The sequence below is a fragment of the Drosophila pseudoobscura genome, chromosome 4 (genome assembly GCF_009870125.1).
Source record: "Drosophila pseudoobscura strain MV-25-SWS-2005 chromosome 4, UCI_Dpse_MV25, whole genome shotgun sequence".
Lineage (NCBI taxonomy): Eukaryota > Metazoa > Arthropoda > Insecta > Diptera > Drosophilidae > Drosophila > Drosophila pseudoobscura.
The window spans coordinates 20,678,407-20,698,858 of NC_046681.1; the positions used below are offsets into that span (position 1 = coordinate 20,678,407).

The following is a 20,452-nucleotide window of genomic DNA, read 5'->3' on the forward strand; positions in this document are numbered from 1 at the left end:
AGTGAGAAAGGGGGGGTGGGTGGAGCACCAGTCATGCTTTGTGAACTGCTAATTGACAGGTAATCAGGTTTGCCCGATGAACAAAAAATAACAAACAACATCGTTTTCAGGTGGGATAACAAGTAGAGCGAAAATTAGAAGCGCCAGTGCCAGGTGCCAGGTGCCGGCTCCCAGAAAGAGAGTGAAAAAAGAGTGAAATTTGCCCTCTTTTCAACTCCAAAATCAATGTTAGTTTTTTTGGAGCTTAAGAATTTTCATTTTTTGTTCCTATGCAAATTCAATTACAATGAAATTCGCATGACTTCCCATACCTATTTATCAATGAAAATTGAGAAGTCATTTGAACTGTTTTACTCCGAAAGCACTTTCGATTCAATAGTTTTTTTTCGTATAGTATATTTTTGCCATAAGTACTCTGCAAATTATACTTTTTCTCTCTTAATTGATACGAATTTCCACTGTAAATTCTACTATTTCACACCATAAATCACTTCCGATTTTATCTGGAAATTAGCACAAACCCTATAGCTCCCATACTTATTGTTAGATTTTCTATTCAATATTCGAATTCAGAAAATAATCTCTCCTATTCTCAAATGAACTTTAGCTTGGAATAAATAAAATAAAATTGAGCCTATAAATTGCAAAGAGAATCATTCACTGTTTCATAGTAAAACTCCCATAAGGATTCAAATTAAATACAATTTTGTAATACATCTGTGCCATCCTAAAATGTCAGATGTACATCGATGCTCCTCTAAGTATTATTTATACCATTAGTATTAATTTATAATTAGTTTGTTTTATACTCCATAATAATTGTGTTCTTTCTTACTTAAGAGTTGCATTCGCCAAAGCAAACTCTAATTCAACCACAATAAAAACTCTTCGGCTTGGAAACGCATCAAAGATTTTCATAATAAAATTCTCATAAAAATTAATCATTGTTAACCGTTCTCTTGTCAATAAACAACTACATTAAACTATTATCTGATAACCATATTTATTAAATCTACATTAGCACTTAATTATAATTCAATTTAAAAGCAATTGTAGCAACAGCAGGCCGCGGCTGTCGGCGCGCACTCAAGAGGAAGACCAAGAAAGGAACAGAAACAGCAAAACAGAAGCAAAACAACAGTTACAGGCAGGGCAACAAATGTAAGCATCATGAAAGAAAGACTCGACCAGAGAGAGAGAGAGAGAGAGAGAGCGCGGGAGAGTGTTCGGGCGGCACAGTGTTCGGAAATTGATATGAAACGAAAATTAAGACATTCTACTGCCTAAGGATTTGCCATAGGAAAACAAATCAAGACTGATTGAGCTTTGGTTTCTATTCCATGAAGCACCATTCTCTTCTGACAATGATTGAAATCAAAGAGGTAGTATTTGTGCTGGATATATTTATATATGTACCTAATTTATAAGATCGGTAGGTAATTGGCATTCAAAAAGTTCTTAGAAATGTCTCATTTCATAATTCATTGCGCGTTTTCAGCCCACTGTTTCGGTCGGACCGGCGACGACAACAAAATTGATGATTTATGTATGACAATCGGCTTCAATTGTAGAACGGGACGGCGCTGCCGGCATCGCTGAACTTGAACGTTGATTTCTCTCTCTGTTTCTCTCGCTCTTTCGCCCGATGGTGGGTGGGCCGCTGTTGTGTCGATAAGCATTTGTTCGGTTCGTGTTTGCTCGTTAGTTCGCACTTGTGCCTTCAAGTTTTTGCTTTATGGCCCCCGTTACTGCATTGCGCCAGCAAAAAAAATGTTTTTAATTTAATTTTCTAGAATTTTTAATTAAAATAGAGAGCGCTGCGCGGACACACACACGCACACACGCACGCACAACTATCTGCAGCACGTAGCAGCGTAACCATTCAAAAACTGTCAAACTGCCATAAAAATAGTTCAATTTTCTCTTGCACTCCCCCCTGCCCCACCCCCTCAAGCCACTCAATCTATCTACCTTTTTTTCGCTGGTTTCTATCGTCGGGAAGCGGAAGCTAACATTTTTTACAAGAGGTAAGGAGCATGGGATGGCAATGGCACTCTGAAAGCTTTTTAAGCTTTCCTGTTTATTGCTACTGATAACGTAGGGAGGGGGGCGTAAAAGGCGTGGCAAACTATACCGAGGGTACAGTGCAATATGCTATGAATAAGAATACAAAGAAGGCACAGAAGTAGAATGAAAGAAATCGGTATGTACTTTGGTTTTATTTGTTAAATTTAGTAAATAAATATTCAAGAGATTTTGAATGTCTGTTTATTTGAAAGAGCTTTGATAAAAGACTGAAAAATCTACCTTCGATATGAAACGTTTTTATACCATAAGTATTATTAATCTTTAATAGAAAACGATTAAATTTGTACATTAATAAACTTTTCTTTTAAATATTTTGTGTTTTTTTTTTAAAGATTTTATAGAGTTTTTTAAGAATTTTATAGAGACCAGACCTGCAAAAATACCTCTTCTTATTTTTTTTACAAAACATAATGATTTTTTAGAGTAATGGCTTCAGTTTGAGTTTAGTTTTATTTAGTAATTAGAATATTTCCAACTGAAAACAACATGAAATTTTCTACTTTTTCTCGCCTAAAATGTCTCAAGATTAACGAGGTGTCCGTTCACTTATGGGAAATATGCACACGTAATCAACGAAATTCGGGTGATTCTACGAATGTCCACCAAAAAAAATCCTTTACCTCCAACTTATTGACTATTTCTTTAGTTTTAGCTGCAAGACTTTCCATTTACTAAATCAAATTGTACGCTACCGAATCTCTACTGTATTCCATACAGGTTCGTGCGTGTCTGTGGGTTAACTGCACTTGTGCACAACACTTAGCACGCTTGTTGAGTGTCATTGGCAGGCAGGCGGGCAGGCAGGCAGGCAGGCAGGCAGGCAGGCAGCAGCCGGCAGCCGACGGCCACGCCATCAACGCGCGCGCTCAGAGCGCACAGCGATGTGCACTCTAAAAAGAGCAAAGCAATTAATTTGATGAAAATCTGTGTCAACTTTTAGTGGGAAATTCTTTGGCCAACGCCGACGGAAGGCGGAAGAGCCACGGCCCAGCCAGAGAGCCCCCCTCCCCACTACTAAAAGATAACAAGATCAAATCGAACCTGTTTGGCACTTGAAAGGCAACATTTTATTCCACTCTCGAGAAATCTCTGCACGGCCTGCCTTACGCCTGTAGCTGGCAATCACAATTTTGAAGCAATTTATTAATGAATTGGCGGCTGGTTGTGTTTTGCGGCGAAGGTCGCATGCCCCCTCCACCCCACCCCTTCCTCTCTGATCAGCTGTGACTGCTGCCACGACAACGAGTTCACTCGTATGGGAACAATAGCTATTGCAATAATTGGGGCCCGGCAACATCGTTGTGACAATGCTTACAAAATGAAATTGTAACACAAAATGCAATTAAAAGTGCATAAAAAAATTAACACAAAATAAATCTAGCCGAAGCTTTTGATACCCTTCTTTCTGGTTGTATTCTTGGACATACTCTTTAGCAGCATACGCTTCAGTCCCAAGTGACGGAGCATCAATGTGCCGTGTCATGAAGGATCTTTTGGTAGCAAGAACGTACCCTACAAGATTGATTGTTTTTATTGGGACCTTTAGGTGGGGAGAATGCACCCATCATGTGGCCAAAACGATAGCAAGTTGATTCTAGGAAGAAACGCATTCCACCTGACGGTGGATCGACGGATTGTCTCTATGATACCTATGGCCATGTGAAATGCTAAGTGTAAAATCTAATAATTACTTGTTTTGTATCTTAAAAAAACATAATCATTGAGGGCTATGGCAGTACATGGCATCCCAAAACATACCAAACAAAGGGTGATTTACTTTTATAACGCCTGATGTTGTTTAACAGTCAACAAAAACGACACCAAAGTATTGTTTTCCGATTGAACAAACAATTTTCAGGTGATCTATTCGGAGAAAGGATATAAATTGGCACTGAATTACAAGCACCCCCTCTGAGAGGGTATACAAAAAAAAAACCGCAACAGGAAAATGAAAGCAAACCAAAAGCAAAACAGTGCAAAACAATTTGGAAAACGTAAGCAATTAAATGCAATTAATGAAATTGTACAATTAAGAGAGTCGTTTGCTGACCAGACGATGATGACCGACCGAGGCGACCTGTTATTATCGCTTCCCAGGGGCCCCCACAAATGACAGGCAACATCTGCCTTTTGTTTTTTACAACCGCATTGTGGGAAGGGGATTCACGTGAAAACCATTTATCACACGCTGATTTAACCCTCGTTTCACTCAGTTTATGACACTTCAAATGCGAAATCTTTTGATTCGCGAGTGTTTCCATCGAAAAGTCATTCTTTTGAAATCTGTTATGCTGAAAGAGGTCCATCAAATCGAATGATTTTATTAAAATTTAGTCAAAGTCAAATCAAAAAGTGGTTTGGGAAAAGATCGGTAGTATTGAAGATTAATAGTAACATAATTGGTGCTTTAAAAAAATATTAGAAAAATATGAGTCCCCCCTTTGTAAGGATGCTAATTGAGTAAGGCCGCATTCGTCAAATGAAGGGTTTATTTTTAGTAGAAATTTCCCATAAGCGAAAGGATACCCCTATTACGACTGAAACACAAAACGAGTTACCCTCGCCCCGGATTGTGGACTAAATTTGTAAATTAGGGGAATTTTTAGGATTTATGTGAAGAAAAATCTGTAATATTTGCATATTATAGGAAACAAACACAACATTTGAGAAGCATATTCCTTGAATTTTTCCTGTAATTTTTGATTTGAATGCATAAACGTGGCCAAAAGTAAATTTACTGGACATTTCGGAAGGCCTTGCCAATGCTTATTCTTAAGGAAATGTTTCTTTGAAGAAGAATACCAAAAGAAGACGTCATAAAGGGGATCTGTTGTCCCCTTTGGATTCAATAAAGGATACTCTGGACATGTTTAAATGCACTAAACTAGAACTAAAGAGTTCTATTCCTCCTATAATCTCAAAACCCATTGAATAGATAGCGCCACCTTGTAAGTAATAAAACCAATCAATTTGCAGCATGAAACAATGATGCATTTTATTCATCATCGATAGGAAATTCCCTGTAATCCGCATGGCTTCCACACGGCTTCCACACGTTGATTTGCATACCAGAAATACCTGCTGCACACACACACATAAATTAATCATTTTGATGCCCCAGCATGCTGCCCTGCCATGCCTCCATAATAAATAAATCACTCGAGTTTAAGTTGAGCCACGAAAATACTTTGTATAATTAAGTGCGCTCATTTGAGGCATCCACACACACGCACACACACACACACACGCCACATAACCCCCGAAAAAAGGGAAATAAAAATTCCACATAAATTTCAGGCATACTGTTTATTCGGACGGTAATGTCTGTCTGGTCTGCCTCTTGTAGGTGTGTGTAGGGGCCCTGCACTTGGCACTTTAATGATCTGTGGCTGACTGCCAATTCCCCCACCAGTCTCCCCCTCTCTCTGTGGATGACTTTATTCTAAAGTGCTGGAACTGTGGCGGCTTGCCCCTGCCTCCAACCAAATGTGAAAGGCGCGTAATTTATATTGCACACAAATAAAATTTATTTCTGTTTCATGTTGGCATGCAGAATGCCAGCTGAAAACAAGAAAACGAATAATAGCTTTCCAGAGCAAAGTTGTCTCTAAAGATACTCTTGAATTTGGAAATAAAAAGAATACTTTTTATCAAAACCTGCGCTTAGGGTTTTCCTCGTTGATTCTTGAAGAAATTTCCACTGCAACTTATCCATGAAAATTCAGAACACGTTCTATTGAGGCGATAAAATAGTCGTATAGCGTAAATGCCTAAATATTTGTTTAAGGAACAATAATCCCACACACTTCCAAAATCTATCTAAAATTTCCACTCGAATCGGCTCATAATTCCTATCAAATTCCGTAATACCCTTCTGAGAAAAGGGTACAAAATGATACAAATTAGCGCTATAAATACGCCGCAGCAATCACTGTAAACAGTGTACACACATGCGTTCCACAATCCACAAAATAAAGGCACTCTGCTCAGGGAGTCGTAAAAACAAATGGGAGGTCCGCTGCTGGCTGCTCTATTGCCGTATACTCTGTCCACTGTCCGTTGGGGCAGGTTAATGAACTAAGACGACGACGACGACGACAGACGACGACGTGGTGACGATGACTACCAACGCCTCGCAATTTCTGCTAATAAAATGTTAATTTTTACCCCCCTGGCGCCTCTAGCCCCCTCAGCCCCAAAGGCAGGCGGCTTTTGTTTTCCGTTTTATCGAATCGTGAGATACGGGAATGGCAATTAAAAGAGTGCCCCCCCCCCCCCCCCCCCATCCGCCTCAAAGGCAGAGCAGAGTCTGGGGAATGATGGATATCAGAAGAGTGTGATAATGTGATTTAAAAGGTTACAAATATTACAAAAAGATGAAGGTTTAATGCAACTGATTATGGCCCAGTGGCACGTGGTAGCCCAAAAAACACACACATAAATAAAGGCCCCATAAAATATTTACTATAATTTGTATTTACTTTTGTAAGCCCCCATTTGATTGCGGGGAATAAATCAAATTAAATACATATATCGTTAAGCCATAAAAAAACAAAAAAAAAGATAAATGACGAAAATTAAAGATAGGGAATTTATTGGAAAACCTAAGTGGAATTCTAAAGGAAAACAGAATACGGAAAACGACGCCATAGAACAGGAGAGGGGAAAAAAATCTGTCGCCTAATGAAGAGAAATGTGAGAAATTGACAACTGAATAATCTTGGGACATAGAGCCATCGTCATTGTCAACCCCCATCCCCCAACCCCAGCATCATTATCATTTCCATCCATCAACTATTCAAAGCTCATAAAGGGGATTTGTGAGCTAATTTTTTTCTCCCAGCTGAAATCTTTTGGCAAAGTAGCAAAAAACAAAAAAAAAGGGATTTCATGACACGCATTTTAATTAAAAACAAATAGAGGGAGAGAAAAAGTAGGTAACACAGATAGACAGACAAAGAACGAGAGAGCAAAAAAGGAGAGCTTAATGAATCTGTACGGATCAGTCGATATATAGACCATGGGATACCCATTACACACAAAGGTAATTCAGAAGGAGAGCGAAAGAATCCTCTCCCCTATATAAACGGTAATACTTATACAGTTTTGATGATTTTTTGGTGAATTTACAGACGATTGCTATAAATGTTGATGCACAAAATCAACCACATCAAATCTTACGAAGAGACCGAAGAGAGGGTAAGTTTGTGGGGGCTCGAAAATCATTGCTCATCTCACACAGAAATTGTAAACACCGCAATTGTTTAAAAATACACAATGTTTGGGTTTTAGATAAATATAAATTCCTTGGGAAACAGACTCATACAGACAGGCGGCTCCCGGTTTCACTTTCGAATAAACTTTCGGATTCACTTTGGAAAACGAATAAAATTGGTGCTCTCGTGGTGCGAAATTTTTCGAAATTTTTTTTCAAATAAAAACGACTTATTTTACAACAAAAGGAATCATAATTGAAGAAGGAAAAAATAGATGACTTATTGATAAATTAACTTATAATCGGCACCATTAGAAGGGCAATTTAGCTTAGGCCTTATTTATAAAGATTTTTTTTGAACCCAACCTCAAACCTCAAACATCGGATGTTACACATAACAGCGGATTTAGTGCGCTTAACAGCAATAAATTGAGACCAAAATTGGCGAAAACGGAAGCCCCTAAAAACCAAAACGTAACGTTTGGGCTGAAAACGCAAAGGTAAGCTAAAGCCGGAACCTGCCTGATAATATAATTGTGTAATCTGTAATCAAATATCAATATGTTATCTTTCTAATATTCAATGACTTTGTTATCTCCATATTAGGGTTTTAGATAGATATAAATTCAATAGCGAATGCAACTGCAGTATTACTCACATGGCAATAGCATACACCTACTCCAAAACGGGGATACCTCTTATATGTACGTACTTGCTGGGTATATATGTATGGGGAAAATGTAAGCCAAAAAGAACAGAGAACTTCAGTAACTTCTGCTTCTGGTGCTGCCAGTGCTGATTCTGCAGTGTTAAATGTAGCAGAAGAGCCAGATGAAAGACCAAGAGAACTCCCAGTCCCAGTCCGAGTCCGAGTGTCTGCGGGCAGGTGGAGGCGTTTAGAAAGCAGAAAATATGCTAAGCGGCCAAAGCGTTTGCATAGCAATTGCTCATTTACCAAAACTTCAGTTCTTTTTTGTACCGTTCTTTTTTTTCTATCAAATAAAGTTGTTTTTTCTGTCTGTTGTATTTTTTTGCTCCTGCAATTTGTAATACTTTGCACGAAGCTGCAAACCAAATAAAAAAAAAACCAACAAAAAAAGACAAGAATGTGCATAAAAGGGAGACGGACGGACCCGGGGACAAGACAAATAAGTGGAACAAACGAAAAAGTTTTTTTTTTTTTCTGTGGGGTTTGACATTTGGTACAATGGTAATTTTATTTGGACCATCGCATCCGGGGCATGGGTGGTGGACGGGGATGGACGGGGGCGTGTGCAGGGGATGGTGTCCCCTGGCTTGGGGTTTGACCCGCATCATTAATTTGTTGTGTCTTGTGGCTCTCCATTTTTTGGTCTTCGGTTCTGCCATTAGGCATCGTTTATGCGATTCAACCAATTACGGAAATTAAAGTGGTTTCGACTTAATTAAAGGAAAATAAATTCGAATAATTTAGAATTAAAGATGGGAATATTTGGAAGCTGTGCAGAAATTTCGAAACCTATTGTCGAAAATTTTGTGATTTCTCTTGTCCACAAGATGCCATTATTCGATGGGACTTTCTACCGATTAAATGATGAACATTTTGATTGGAGATTAGAACAAAAAACCCACAAAATTGTACTCTTACTTTTGTAGTTTTTTTTGGCACAAGATCACGCCGGTAGGATTCGAATAGCAGGAGAATGTCACGAATGTAGACTTCCTGTAGAATTTAAAAATTCATTTTGCGATTCTGGGCTACACTCAACAAAAAATACCCTGCCATCAAATCTCATTATTTATGGCGATTCAGAAGAGCTAATAAATACAGATACCTAAAACCTAAACTTTGTTTTACTTAAGCTTACCGTTTGGAAAATATTAAACTTACAAAATTACTAGTTTTTGGTTGTGGTATGTATTTTGTATCGAAATTTTGACTTGAAAAACTGAGGAAAATTCCAAAAAAAATTAGTTGCTTATCGTTTAAAATTTTCATCGTTTTTTGCTGTCTAATTAGGGACCTACAAAATAGCTGCAAAGGGATAGCTTTTATTCGCATCGTTTTGTATTGCTTTGAACTAGTTTCAAAATTGAAATCAAGCCCGGCCCGGCCCGGCCCGGCCCTAAAATCACATTACAAATTCCCCTGCTTATCGCGATTAGCAATCACGCATGAACGCACCCGTGGGTAGCAGATGTGCCGGGGAGGAGAGCGGGGCGGGTGCCGGAGAGGAGATTCGACTGTTTTGCGGTTTTTCGTATAATCGACACACCCATTCACACACATACTATCCTCCTCCACCCATACTCGGATGCTCTCCGTTTATTTCCTTTTCTCCTTGCCTCTCTTACACACAGACGAACACACACACGCTTACACTGAAAGCCAATCTCCTCTTTATGCCCATTAAAATGTTATTTCCTTATTATTGCCTCAACTTAATCGTTCTCCTTGCAGCAGTCGCCACCGCAGAAGCACCAGCTTCATCATCTGTGTCGCCTCGTGGTTCCTTCTCTCTTTTATCGCACTCTCTGCTACGCGACATTCTCCCCCATCGTACAGACACATCGACATAGCGACATATCGTATACATCTGTATATAGGGGACATTTGTGAGCCACTCTGACGGACTGCGTACTGCGGGACTGGCGCCTCCCCTCGTGCAGTGGGCATGGGGCATGGCCCATGTGGGATGCGTGATGCGTGTCCATGACAATGGAATACAAATTTCTATGGCATACATTTGGTTATTGTGGAGGGGCAGGGGGGTGGGACACAGATCCCCAATGGCTTACACCACCGCATAATCTCCAAGCGGGCGCCGCCCCGAACAAAAAATAAAACCAATGCAAATGTGTTGATCCCTCATTTCCCCGCCCCCCTTTCGTATAGCAGAATGTTTGAGTCATCTCTGGGCTTTATTTTTTTTACAATCTACACTCTACAGATGGTACAAAGGGATTACAAATTTGGCATCAGGGAATCATTCGAGTCAATAAATTAAATTCATTAAAGCTGATTTCAGAGGTTTTTCGAAAGGCATTGTTCGAAAGTTTATAATGCACAAACAGAAGACTTTCCAATCCCATATAGTACATATATTTAGAATATATTCTTGATGGGAATAAATGGGCAAATTTATGTCTATCTGTTGTTATTCCCAAGATTCTCGGATTAACTTTTCTATTTAAAAGATTGTTAGAAGAAGAATCTTATCTAAGCGTTTCTTCAACAAGCTTTGATTTTCGAGATTTCTTGGGATTCTTCATGGATTGATAGGAGTATAAAATGTGTTCGTAGCCCAATATATTGGTTAAAACAATAAAGCAGATAACAATGAGTCTTCAAAGGAAGGCAAATAATAACAATTGTACCATAAAATTATAGAAAAATCATATTCTTTATAAAATAAATGATCTTGGACAGCACCAGCAGACAAACAGGATTGTGATATGGAATTCTAGGAGAAAGCGCTGTGGCGTTGTTTACCATTTGTCTACCAAAGGCTTCTGTCTTTCATTCAATTCTTAGAACGATAAGAGTTTGTTTATTCTAAAACCTTCTATGTGGTGGAAGCTCCTCAAATTGATTAAAAACAGGGGAAATCCGATTACGTAGAACGCAACGTGGAAGCCCCAGTTGGGTCATTCTGTTGACGTTTGTTTCATTCATATACGAGTAGAGTATGTTTGTTTGTTATGACTGCAAGCTTATCTGTTATGCAAATGTTCGGAAAGGAGAGACAGTGTTTGAAATAAATCCATGAAAAGCCATTGAACTCGATGCAAATGTTGTATAACTTTTAGTTTTGCTTAAAAATGTTGTTTTTATTTAAGAAATATTCAAAGTAGGTTCCATTTCCCCTTAGAAACAGAACAGAAAAGAAACCGATAGCCTTTTACTGTCGCAAGAACTTTTAGTTTCACTTAACAGCGTATCTTTTCCATTTAATTATAGATTGTGTTGTGTTTTGTACCTTTGTAGGCAAAGAAATTGATAGAAAGAAAGAAGGCAAAGAGAGCTTACAATGTGGCAAATGTGTTCCATTCCATGTGGCATTGGACTAATTTAGACGAAACGCTTTGCGTAACTTTTAGTGTCCCCCCAAGCATAGCAATTAGGAAATCAAATTCCTAGATGACTTTTGGGCCACGTGAGTAATACGATTGATTGGTTCTCCGCTCCTCTCCTCTCCTCTCGAATAGAGTGCAAAATATTGTTAACTTATGTTTTGTCTGGCTCTTTGACTATCTACATACATATGTTCTGTGTGTGGGCCAGATAACAGATGGGGGGAATAGGGGAACGGTATGGTACCTTCTTTTGTTTGTGGCTGCTTTCATGCACTAATAGTTTATCTGAATTTATGGGGCACACACCACACCACACCGCCACGGCCACCGCCACACCACCCACGTTTTGCATTTGCACTGCCCTGCCCTGCTCTCTGCTGCCGTGAAAATGTGCTTCGCTGGCAGCACTGGCTGTGAAAATTTGCTACGCTGGCAGCACTGGTCGGCGGAATGGCGGACCTTTGTAGTGGCTGGAGCTCTGGCTCTGGCTCTGACTCTGGCTCTGGGGGCTTTGCTGACTCTCTGCTCCACTGGTTGGTTGGTCGGTCGGTTCGCTGGGTTTTGGGTCTCTTGGTTTTGGCTTTGACAAAGTAGTACCGACCCGAACCAAACCAAACCGAACCGAACCGACCCGACCCTGGGGGCATGGCTCATAAATTTCCCTCCGCTGCTGACTGCCCGCCTGCCTTTTGCAATATGAAATATATGCAACATAATTGAATTACGCTTGTGGGGGGTGGGGTGGGGGCAATGCGGAGGCATTCCCTCTGTGTGGGTGTGTATCTGTGTGCAGCGTACTGTTAATTTTTAATTTATGCTCATAAATAATCAAGGCATTTTCATTAGACAACACAACACAACAGTTTTGAACAAGAATGAACAGAAACACACAAAAAAGAATAAGGAGAATAGACAAAAAGACACAAAGAAAACGAAACTCAAAGCAAAACTTAAAAGAATTGGCAAGGAAATGAAATGAAAGAATGTGGCCCACGTGGTAGGGGAATGCGAGACCAAAAGATACCGTACCCCCCCCCCCCCTTTTTTTTTTAAAAGGGTATGCAGCAGTCCCTCTTGTGGAAAGTATTCGAGTTGGAATAAATGCTCTTGGAGATGTTTTTGTTTGCCAAGGATTCAAAAGAAATGACAGGACCATCATACTTGTTTTCTGTCTCTTTGTAGGGTAGACAACTTTGTGTGCCGACCGGCTAAAGAAAATGTGTGGCAACAGAACTGTTTCCTCTTTTTCATGCTGTTCCTTCTTTCAAGATGCGTAAGCAAAAAAGTGGGAAAGAAAGAACAAATAGAGAAAGATGAGAAAAGAACCGGCAAATAAGAACAAGTATTAATATTGTCTGGGGCTCGGGCTTAGAGGAAATAAGTATTTGTAGCCACAGTATGCGCCAAAAATAGAAATAAGAGGTTCTACATAAGCTTTAGATGCCCTTTCTTTAGGTGCTAATGACTATACAATAGATACGGATTAATATTCCTGTGTGTAAGTCTTTTTCTATGGAATCTCTAGAATATATTACAGGTATTACAATCGTATAGACTCCATAGGAATTTCCGAGAGAAGCCACGAAAAGATGTGCATCGGCCGGACTTGCAGGGTATCGACTGCAGCGACCACTGAGTCATTCCTTCTCTTCTCACTACGTAAAGGGAGCAGTGGTAGAGTGGAGGAGAGGAGGAGAGGAAGTGTCTATGTGTTAAATGCCGCGTAATCATTTTCGGAAGCTTAAAAGCGCCAAAGCGACGAAAGCGGGAGAACGAGAGTAGAGTAGAGCAGTAGCATATGCTACAGTGAGAGAGAGAGCGAGCACAAGAGCGGTGTCAAGTGGAGTGCGAGAGATGATGCGAGGAGAGGAGAGAGGGGGTGAAATGCGAGAGCCTATTCGGAGCCAAAGGAAAGTGCGAAAAGCTGTACAAATACAGTTATCCTCTACGTCAGCGTATGTATCTGTATTTGCAATAACTTCATGTGTGTATGTGTGCGTGCGTGAATCGGTGACACTCGTAGAGACCCAAAAAAAAAACAGCAGTTTCGTAAAATTAAAAAACAAAAGAAATAAGGCCAATGATATTTGTAAGTGTTTTCCAACTGCTGTTTCTGTATTTTTTCTCTTTTTCTTTTTTCGATCGGCCTGTTTTTGGATGGCAATTTCAAGGCCCCCTTTTGGAGCCACTTTGCTCCCACATGAGCACACACGATGGATGGATGGATGGATCAGGGGGGGGGCCTTAAAACTCATTAACGTTTTATGAAGTGAAAAGAAGCCGCTGGCTCATGTTGGACATTGTGTGTGTGGTATGCCCCTGATGCACACTTGCTGCAGTCAATCAGGCTCGAAAAAACACACAAGAGGAGGGAAAGGCACCAGAGATGGCCCAGGATGAGTAGTTGGTCTTCATTTGGCCATGAGTGGCAGGCAGACAGACAGTGTGGCACAAACAACGGCAACAGGAGGCCGCCCATAAAAGATGACAGCGACAAGAGCACCATATATTCGCAACAGTGCCAGCTTTTGGCTCAGAGACCACAAAAAAGTAAATGAAACTAGCTGGCTTAGACTTTTGAATGCCCTAAAAAACAGTCCCCTACAAAGGTTAATCGAAAAATGTTTCTTTAGGTCTAGGAATACCAAAATATAGAAGTGGGGATAAGGAGATTATTTCAATTAACACATTCCAAAATCAAAATAAAACAAAAACGTGTCAATTAATAGTTTTCTGGCCACGAAAATGGGGAAAGCATATCATAAATTAGCTATGCGATACCCACAATAACCAAGATATGGGGTTCCTATTTGGTGAGGCTCTAAATACCTAAAAATTACTATATTTGTAAGGGTATTACAGTTGGAATTAGTAATCTTGTGACATTTTCTTCAGCAATGTCTAAATATCTAACGAAAATGCAACTAAGCGTTTGAATTTTCCATTTGAAAATCATCGAAAGAAGCTGTGGAAACCAAAGCAAAAGATATAATACGTATCTACCTGAGAATAGACAAAAAGTAAGCTGGTAGACAGATCTAAGCCCTCAAAAGCAGTCTTGCCCTATTAGCCTTATGAAAATATCAATTAGAAAGAATTTAAAAACCGAGAACATCATCTCAGATCTCCATTTTGAAGTTCCAACCAGAATGTATTCTCATCATATATTTCCCTTCAGAAAAGGTGTCCGATCATTGGGTATCGTCACGTTCCACCCAAAATCGCAGTGACAGTGCTATAAAAAAAGAGTATTTTCATCCTAGAGACAATTAAGATGCGAGTAAAACCAGCTTTACTATGGGGAAATCTTCCACACCATACAGCATCAGGCATCGCAATGTTGATGCCATGCGGCTGCTCCTCCTCTCCGCTTCTTTTTCTAGCCATAACTGTAGTCGTTGTTGCAGGTGTGTGTTCTGCCTGTGTGTGTGTGTGTGTGTTAGTTTAGTGTTGGCTTCGAGGGAATTTACGGAGCGTTGATGGCTTTCTCCATCCGAATGGAGAGGCGGGGAGGGGGGGACTTAACATTGCTACATTGCGCTGATGAGAGCAATAGAAGGAGAGACCGAGAGGGAGGAGATCATCTCTCTGTAGCACATTAAAAGTGGCCCAAAGAAAAAACAAAGTTTTTCGTTCATTTATTGGCGGCATGTGGCAGTTGTTTTATACCCTTTATGCCATAGGTATCACTTTTGACAGATGGCTAGTAATTACAACCTGATTCAGCAGATATCTATGGTATTTTTCTCAAGCACTTCACAAATAGGGAGGGTCCCTATATCGTAAAATATTCTTTCCACAGAGAGATCTCTTGTTCGATCTAAATCAAAAAGAATTTCCCTGTCGATCTGCCACAGGGTATCAAAAGTTTCAGCCCTCCGCTTGGTTGGAGCGGCCTTCATTTTTCTCAGTCTTGTTTATGGCTTAATTTGCAAGAAGTTCCGAGGAAGAAGCAAAAATACCTGACTGCTGCAGAGGCCGAGGGCAAGGCTAATTTACAGTGGGCGTTGCTCATCAATAACTGCATGGAGCGGAAGAACTACTTGTCGTAGATAAAGGTCAAGAGTGACTGAAGTTTCCATAGAGTAATCATAAATTTTCAGAAAGTACTCACTTTCTGCTGATAATCACTAAAATTTCGACAATCAGTTTTTTTCGTTTCTTTGGAATTTCTTCTCACAATCTCTTCTTTGTTGTTGGTGTCCACGATCGCCCAGAGTCACGACCCAAGTATTTCTCTCTGACGGTCACTATCATCATCATCATCGTCGTCGTCGTCATCATCATAGCACTGAGGGCAATAAGTATGTACGTGGCCCATTGTCATTAGTTTGCCTCAACATTAATTACAGTAAAATACCAGTGCGACCTTAATGCATTTGGTTCCACGGTGCCACAACAACAGCGTGGGCTGATAAAAAGCAAAAAAAAAAAAAACACAGACGGAAAAAACGCATTTGCAATGGCCAGCAACGGCAGGCGATAGGACAAGCAAGAAACCAGAAAAATCTAAGAAGAAACACAGAGGGAGAGCAAAAACCAAGATAACGTTAGTTCGAACGAGAGGATACCATATACCATGCCTCTCAGACCTCTACCTTTTTTCTTCAAAACTTATTGGAATTCCATCTTCCTACGCTCTTTCGTTGGTCAGAGCGGAACGTTCATCCTGATTCCGATTCGCTCTCTAACGGATCTCTCGTTGTTCTCTCTGATCTTTCTATTGGCCCAGTCCCTTTAACCCTATAATGCTGCTGTGAATATTGCAAAGCTCTTATTGTCCTTAAGTTCATTCATGAATTTTCTTCATTTACCTTGATGAGACCACTTTTAATGAGAGCACCAAAGTAGAATCTTAAACAGCTTCAATTTGCTGCATATTCCATATTTTTGGTCTTGATTTTTAGGGGCGTTCCCTCTGCCACAGATCTACACTTCCTTCATATAATTCTGTAAGAATTCTACACCTCTACGAATAAAATATACCCTGTGTAAAAAAGTCCGATGTGAAACCAGAAAAAGAAGATCTGTTGGAGCCTGGCATCTTCAGTCCAGCATCGGACTCGCAGTGCCATTCCGTGAACCGGTTTAATTGACAGCGACCTCCAATAAGAATCAAGTTCAGGAACATACATATTATACTGAAATGATTTAACGCCGAACTAAGCCCCCAAATGTGCAGAAGAGAGGAGCGAATGCATCGTGAATGGAGAATGGGAGAAAAGTATCAACAGTCAACTTACCTATGGAATAAATCTCCGGTGCGCGTCGCTGCTGGATGATGATGCGAGGAGAGAGTAGCTGCTGCTGCTGCAGGGGGAGGAAGAGCAGGGCGGCAGGATTAACTAGTGTGTGTGTGTATGTGTATGTGGCGAATTAAATTGAACAACAAAATCAGGCACGCACACAACAGAGCGAAGAGAGAGAGATACGATACTCGAAAATTAAACACGTTTTCCGCAATTCTTACAGGAGAATGAGAGATGGCGAGAGGGGATGGGGAGGCGCCCCTTAGAATGTGGGCGACCCGGTTTATTTACACCGACGTATCGTATACCCGCTACCGATTTGCTTATATACTTTATTATGGACCGCGCCTGCCTGCTGCTGCACTTTCTACTACTACTACTTCTACTCTGTGTGCGTGCGCGGCGACCATCAAGTGCACACGTATGCATGTATATGTGTGTTGCTCTTTTCCTCCATCAACTGAGCTCTATCAATGAGCGCGAAAAATTATCATACAAATTTCCATGGCCCGGTACTCACACCAGCACTGCACAAGCACTTTAATTTCCTTTTTTTTATTAATAATTAATTCATGCGCGACGCGACATCTCTTCGGCAGCGGCTTGACTTCAGTGTGACCGCTTTTGCCTCAATTCTTGTGGCTCAACAACAACGTATATCGATAAGAAAGCGAACTTAGCCCACTTAAGCCCCCTTTATTTAAATAGCTCAACTACTTGAGGTGAACGGCGGAAACTACTTATTCTAAATACTTGCTTTTATTGTATTTTAACTAAATAAGGTTTAAAAAAATAGTTCAACAAAAAAAAAAACAATCGGAATGTTGCTGGTATTGGAAGACTTGTTGCTTGACAACCGGAGTATGGCCATTTGTATACACTATTTCGTTAATTTAATATGAGATACTGTTTTAATACGTAATTAATATAACGATTTTAGAAATCCAATAAAAGCAATTATTTAGAAGAAAATAAGGAGTATGTATAATGGAACTTGAATTCGTCAGTATATTTTTCAAATGAGGCGGTATATTTCTGAGGGTCGGACGGTATATTTTAACGATAAAATATACCAGAATATATACTACTTTTACAGAAAAAGAACAATCGTGTCGTGTCCCAACAGAAATTTCTCTGCTCTCTCGAAAATCGTAAATCATGGCCGAATTACAGGTAAAAGTTAGCTTTTATACAGACTTAAGTAACACCTATTCTGTATATCTTCTCTACACTTGCAGGAATTCAATCAAGCTGCCGAAGATGTTAAGAATCTGAATACCACGCCCGCAGATAATGACCTTTTGGAACTCTACAGCCTGTTCAAGCAGGCCACAGTGGGCGATTGCAATACCGGTGCGTGAGAGAACGGACAGTTGTTGGATAAAATCAATGAATTATTAATGCATTTTATGGCTTCTAATACTGTAGACAAGCCCGGTTTCTTGGACTTTAAGGGCAAGGCGAAGTGGGAGGCCTGGAATGCACGCAAAGGAATGAGTAATGCCGATGCGCAGGGCGCGTATATAGCCAAAGTTAAGGGATTGATTTCCTCCGTAGGACTAAAGTCTTAGGATGGGATACGAATTATCGTACATCATGATATTATTATATTAATGCATTTGGAATCTCACATGTCGTAAAACGCACAAGTCTTGAGTCTTTTCCGCACAAAAAATATACTCACACATTGAAATGTATATTTAATTTGTCATTTTGCGGGAATGCATATATACAACATAGATATATACGGTTTTAGGACTGGTTCTGCTGCTGCTGTTCGACCTCGGGCGAGGCGGCACTGTTCTGGGACTTGCGCTGTCTCTCGTAAACCTCGCGCTGCAGCTCGCGTAGGTTCAGCTCCAGCGTTTCCACCACCTCAAAATTCATGTCCTGCCGTGCCTGCTTAATGTAGCCCTTTATAATATTGATTTGTTCAATGAGGGGATCGTCCAGGCCGGACTTTGAGGTGGAGGCTTGCGGGGCAGACCAGTTGTTAATGGATTGCAGATCCGACTAAAACAAGTGATAGGAATTAGTGGAGGAATCCAGATACATCTCAATAACACTCACCCCCTGAGCAAAGCTGCCGCTCTCCAGACCCCCACCCGACTGTATGATTGTGGCACCCAGGCCGTAACGCTCATATGCCTCCATGGCCATCCGCTGTTCGGTGAGGATGCGCTGCTCCGTCTCCATACGCTTTCGTTCTTGTATTTGCTGGATAAGCGCCTCATCCGGCAGCGGTGGCAGCGACAACATCCGCTCCTTGATGGCCTGGATGCAGCTCAGGCGAATGGCCTTCTTGAGAGACTCCTCCCGACTGCCGGGTTCACAGTAAATGGCCAGAATGCGCTTACTCCGCATATCCATGGTCTCAGCCACCTGGCCAATCTTGCCGCGCAACGCGCTTGCATCCGTAATAGTAAATATAGTCTCCCCCTCGTGCAGGCTGTTGATGATCTTCAGATACATGTCCAGGTCTGGGGTGACATCCTTTTGCAGCTGCCGGATCTGCTCATAGACCTGTACGAGCAGTGGGCGACATGTGCGGCTCTCGTGCATGTCCTGTCGTGTGTCCAGCAGCCACAGGCAGTGCTCGCAGAGGCGTATGGCACGGTCACCCTGATGCATCTGCTGCAATGGCTCGCTCCGACTGGTCGAGAGGCTGGCCAATTGCACTACAAAAAGGAAAAAAATTATAATCAGGTGAACGATCCCAAAGAGTTCTCCCACTTACTGGCATTCTCTAGGGCTAGGAACTTGGAACAATCATTGCACATAATGCCGCCACAGAGACGGCAGTGATGCTGTCTCCGGGCGATGTGGAAACTCTTGGCACAGCTGGGGCAGAGCTTCACCGAACTGCCATCCAGCCAGGCCACCGTCTGTTGTTCGTGCTGCTTGCGCTGCACCGAATCCGAGGGCAAGTCTTTCAACAGCCGATGCAGTCGTATTATCAGCTTGTTCGTCTCACTCGCGTAGCGTTCCAGGCGAGGATTGCGCACAGATTGAAAGTACTCAAAGTGCGAACACTCGGCGCCGACCTGCTGCTTGGACATGTAGTTAAAGACATTGAAACGGGAGCGAGCATTGCTCAGCACCCGCTGGTCAGCGCCGTTCCCATTGGAATTGGCCGATGGTCCGCCCGCAGTCGAAGATGAGGAGCCCGCCGCACCGCGTTCATCTTCAAAGTTATTAAGGATTTTCTTCTTGGCCTTCACAAATATATTGAACACAGACTTGAGGGTATCCTCCTCCTCGGCATGCTGGCGCGCAAAATGATCCGTGAGTACATCAATGGATTTCAGATCTGCCCGGCAAATGGGACAGAGGAAACCCTCTAGGATCTCCCCACTGGCGGCACTCTGATCCTCATCGCTGTCGAAGGGATTACTAGCCATTTTTAAACGATGAGTAAGCACTAGATTTGGGCTATTTTTTGGTGGGTGTGTGTTTGTTATGCCCTCGCCCACGAAACAGATTACTGTGGCCGTTCCTCTAGATGTGGGACATTGTCATGACTAGCTATTGCTTGCCGGCCACATCCAGGTAATGTCTAGCACTTGAATGTCGTTACTGCAGGCCTAGACATACATTTTTATTAAATTTTAAATAATGATTTTACCAAAATAATCAAACCTGCTGCAAACTCTGCTTCTTTCCACGAGGTGGCATTCACTGGGAGCCGCGCACACTTGAAACGAAAGCTCTTCGCGGTGAGTGTCCGAAATGCAAGAAGCAGACGCGTCGCAAGTTGCCTGCCTGGAAGTTTTCACGGACATATTCAGCCCAGCCCCCAGCCTACGCCTTTATAGCCAAAACACTTTGCTTTTTCGACACCTAT

At 41.3% G+C, this 20,452-nt stretch overlaps 3 protein-coding genes across 5 annotated transcripts in view; 1 reads left to right on the forward strand and 2 right to left on the reverse strand.

Annotated features, from left to right (window-relative positions):
* The window catches only part of Pgant5 (polypeptide N-acetylgalactosaminyltransferase 5), a 28,476-nt gene extending 11,798 nt beyond the window's left edge, over positions 1-16,678 (reverse strand). For all 3 annotated transcript variants that reach the window (XM_015180403.2, XM_001356481.4, XM_015180404.2), the window contains exon 1: positions 16,603-16,678. The gene's annotated coding sequence lies outside the window, so the exon portion shown is untranslated. The remainder of the gene's footprint in view (positions 1-16,602) is intronic.
* Positions 16,679-17,639: 961 nt separating this feature from the next.
* Positions 17,640-18,303, forward strand: Acbp1 (Acyl-CoA binding protein 1). The gene is made up of 3 exons (XM_001356482.4): positions 17,640-17,781; positions 17,847-17,961; positions 18,037-18,303. Exons 1-3 carry the CDS (start codon positions 17,767-17,769, stop codon positions 18,177-18,179), a joined length of 273 nt encoding a protein of 90 aa, XP_001356518.2. The 5' UTR covers positions 17,640-17,766; the 3' UTR covers positions 18,180-18,303.
* Rbsn-5 (Rabenosyn-5) lies at positions 18,292-20,382 on the reverse strand. Its single transcript, XM_015180405.2, has 4 exons — positions 20,248-20,382; positions 19,346-20,192; positions 18,679-19,286; positions 18,292-18,621 (listed from the first exon to the last, which is right to left on the reverse strand). Exons 2-4 carry the CDS (start codon positions 20,007-20,009, stop codon positions 18,361-18,363), a joined length of 1,533 nt encoding a protein of 510 aa, XP_015035891.2. The 5' UTR covers positions 20,010-20,192; positions 20,248-20,382; the 3' UTR covers positions 18,292-18,360.
* Positions 20,383-20,452: the final 70 nt, after the last annotated feature.

What these genes read in the sequence shown, in the direction of transcription:
- Rbsn-5 (XM_015180405.2), bottom strand. Translation starts at nt 20,009, where the DNA reads ATGGCTAGTAATCCCTTCGACAGCGATGAGGATCAGAGTGCCGCCAGT. An exon ending in CCTAGCCCTAGAGAATGCCA is followed by an intron (nt 19,287 to 19,345) that starts GTAAGTGGGAGA and finishes TCCTTTTTGTAG; the next exon opens with TGCAATTGGCCAGCCTCTCG. An exon ending in GCGGCAGCTTTGCTCAGGGG is followed by an intron (nt 18,622 to 18,678) that starts GTGAGTGTTATT and finishes CACTTGTTTTAG; the next exon opens with TCGGATCTGCAATCCATTAA.
- Acbp1 (XM_001356482.4), top strand. An exon ending in AGTGGGCGATTGCAATACCG is followed by an intron (nt 17,962 to 18,036) that starts GTGCGTGAGAGA and finishes CTAATACTGTAG; the next exon opens with ACAAGCCCGGTTTCTTGGAC.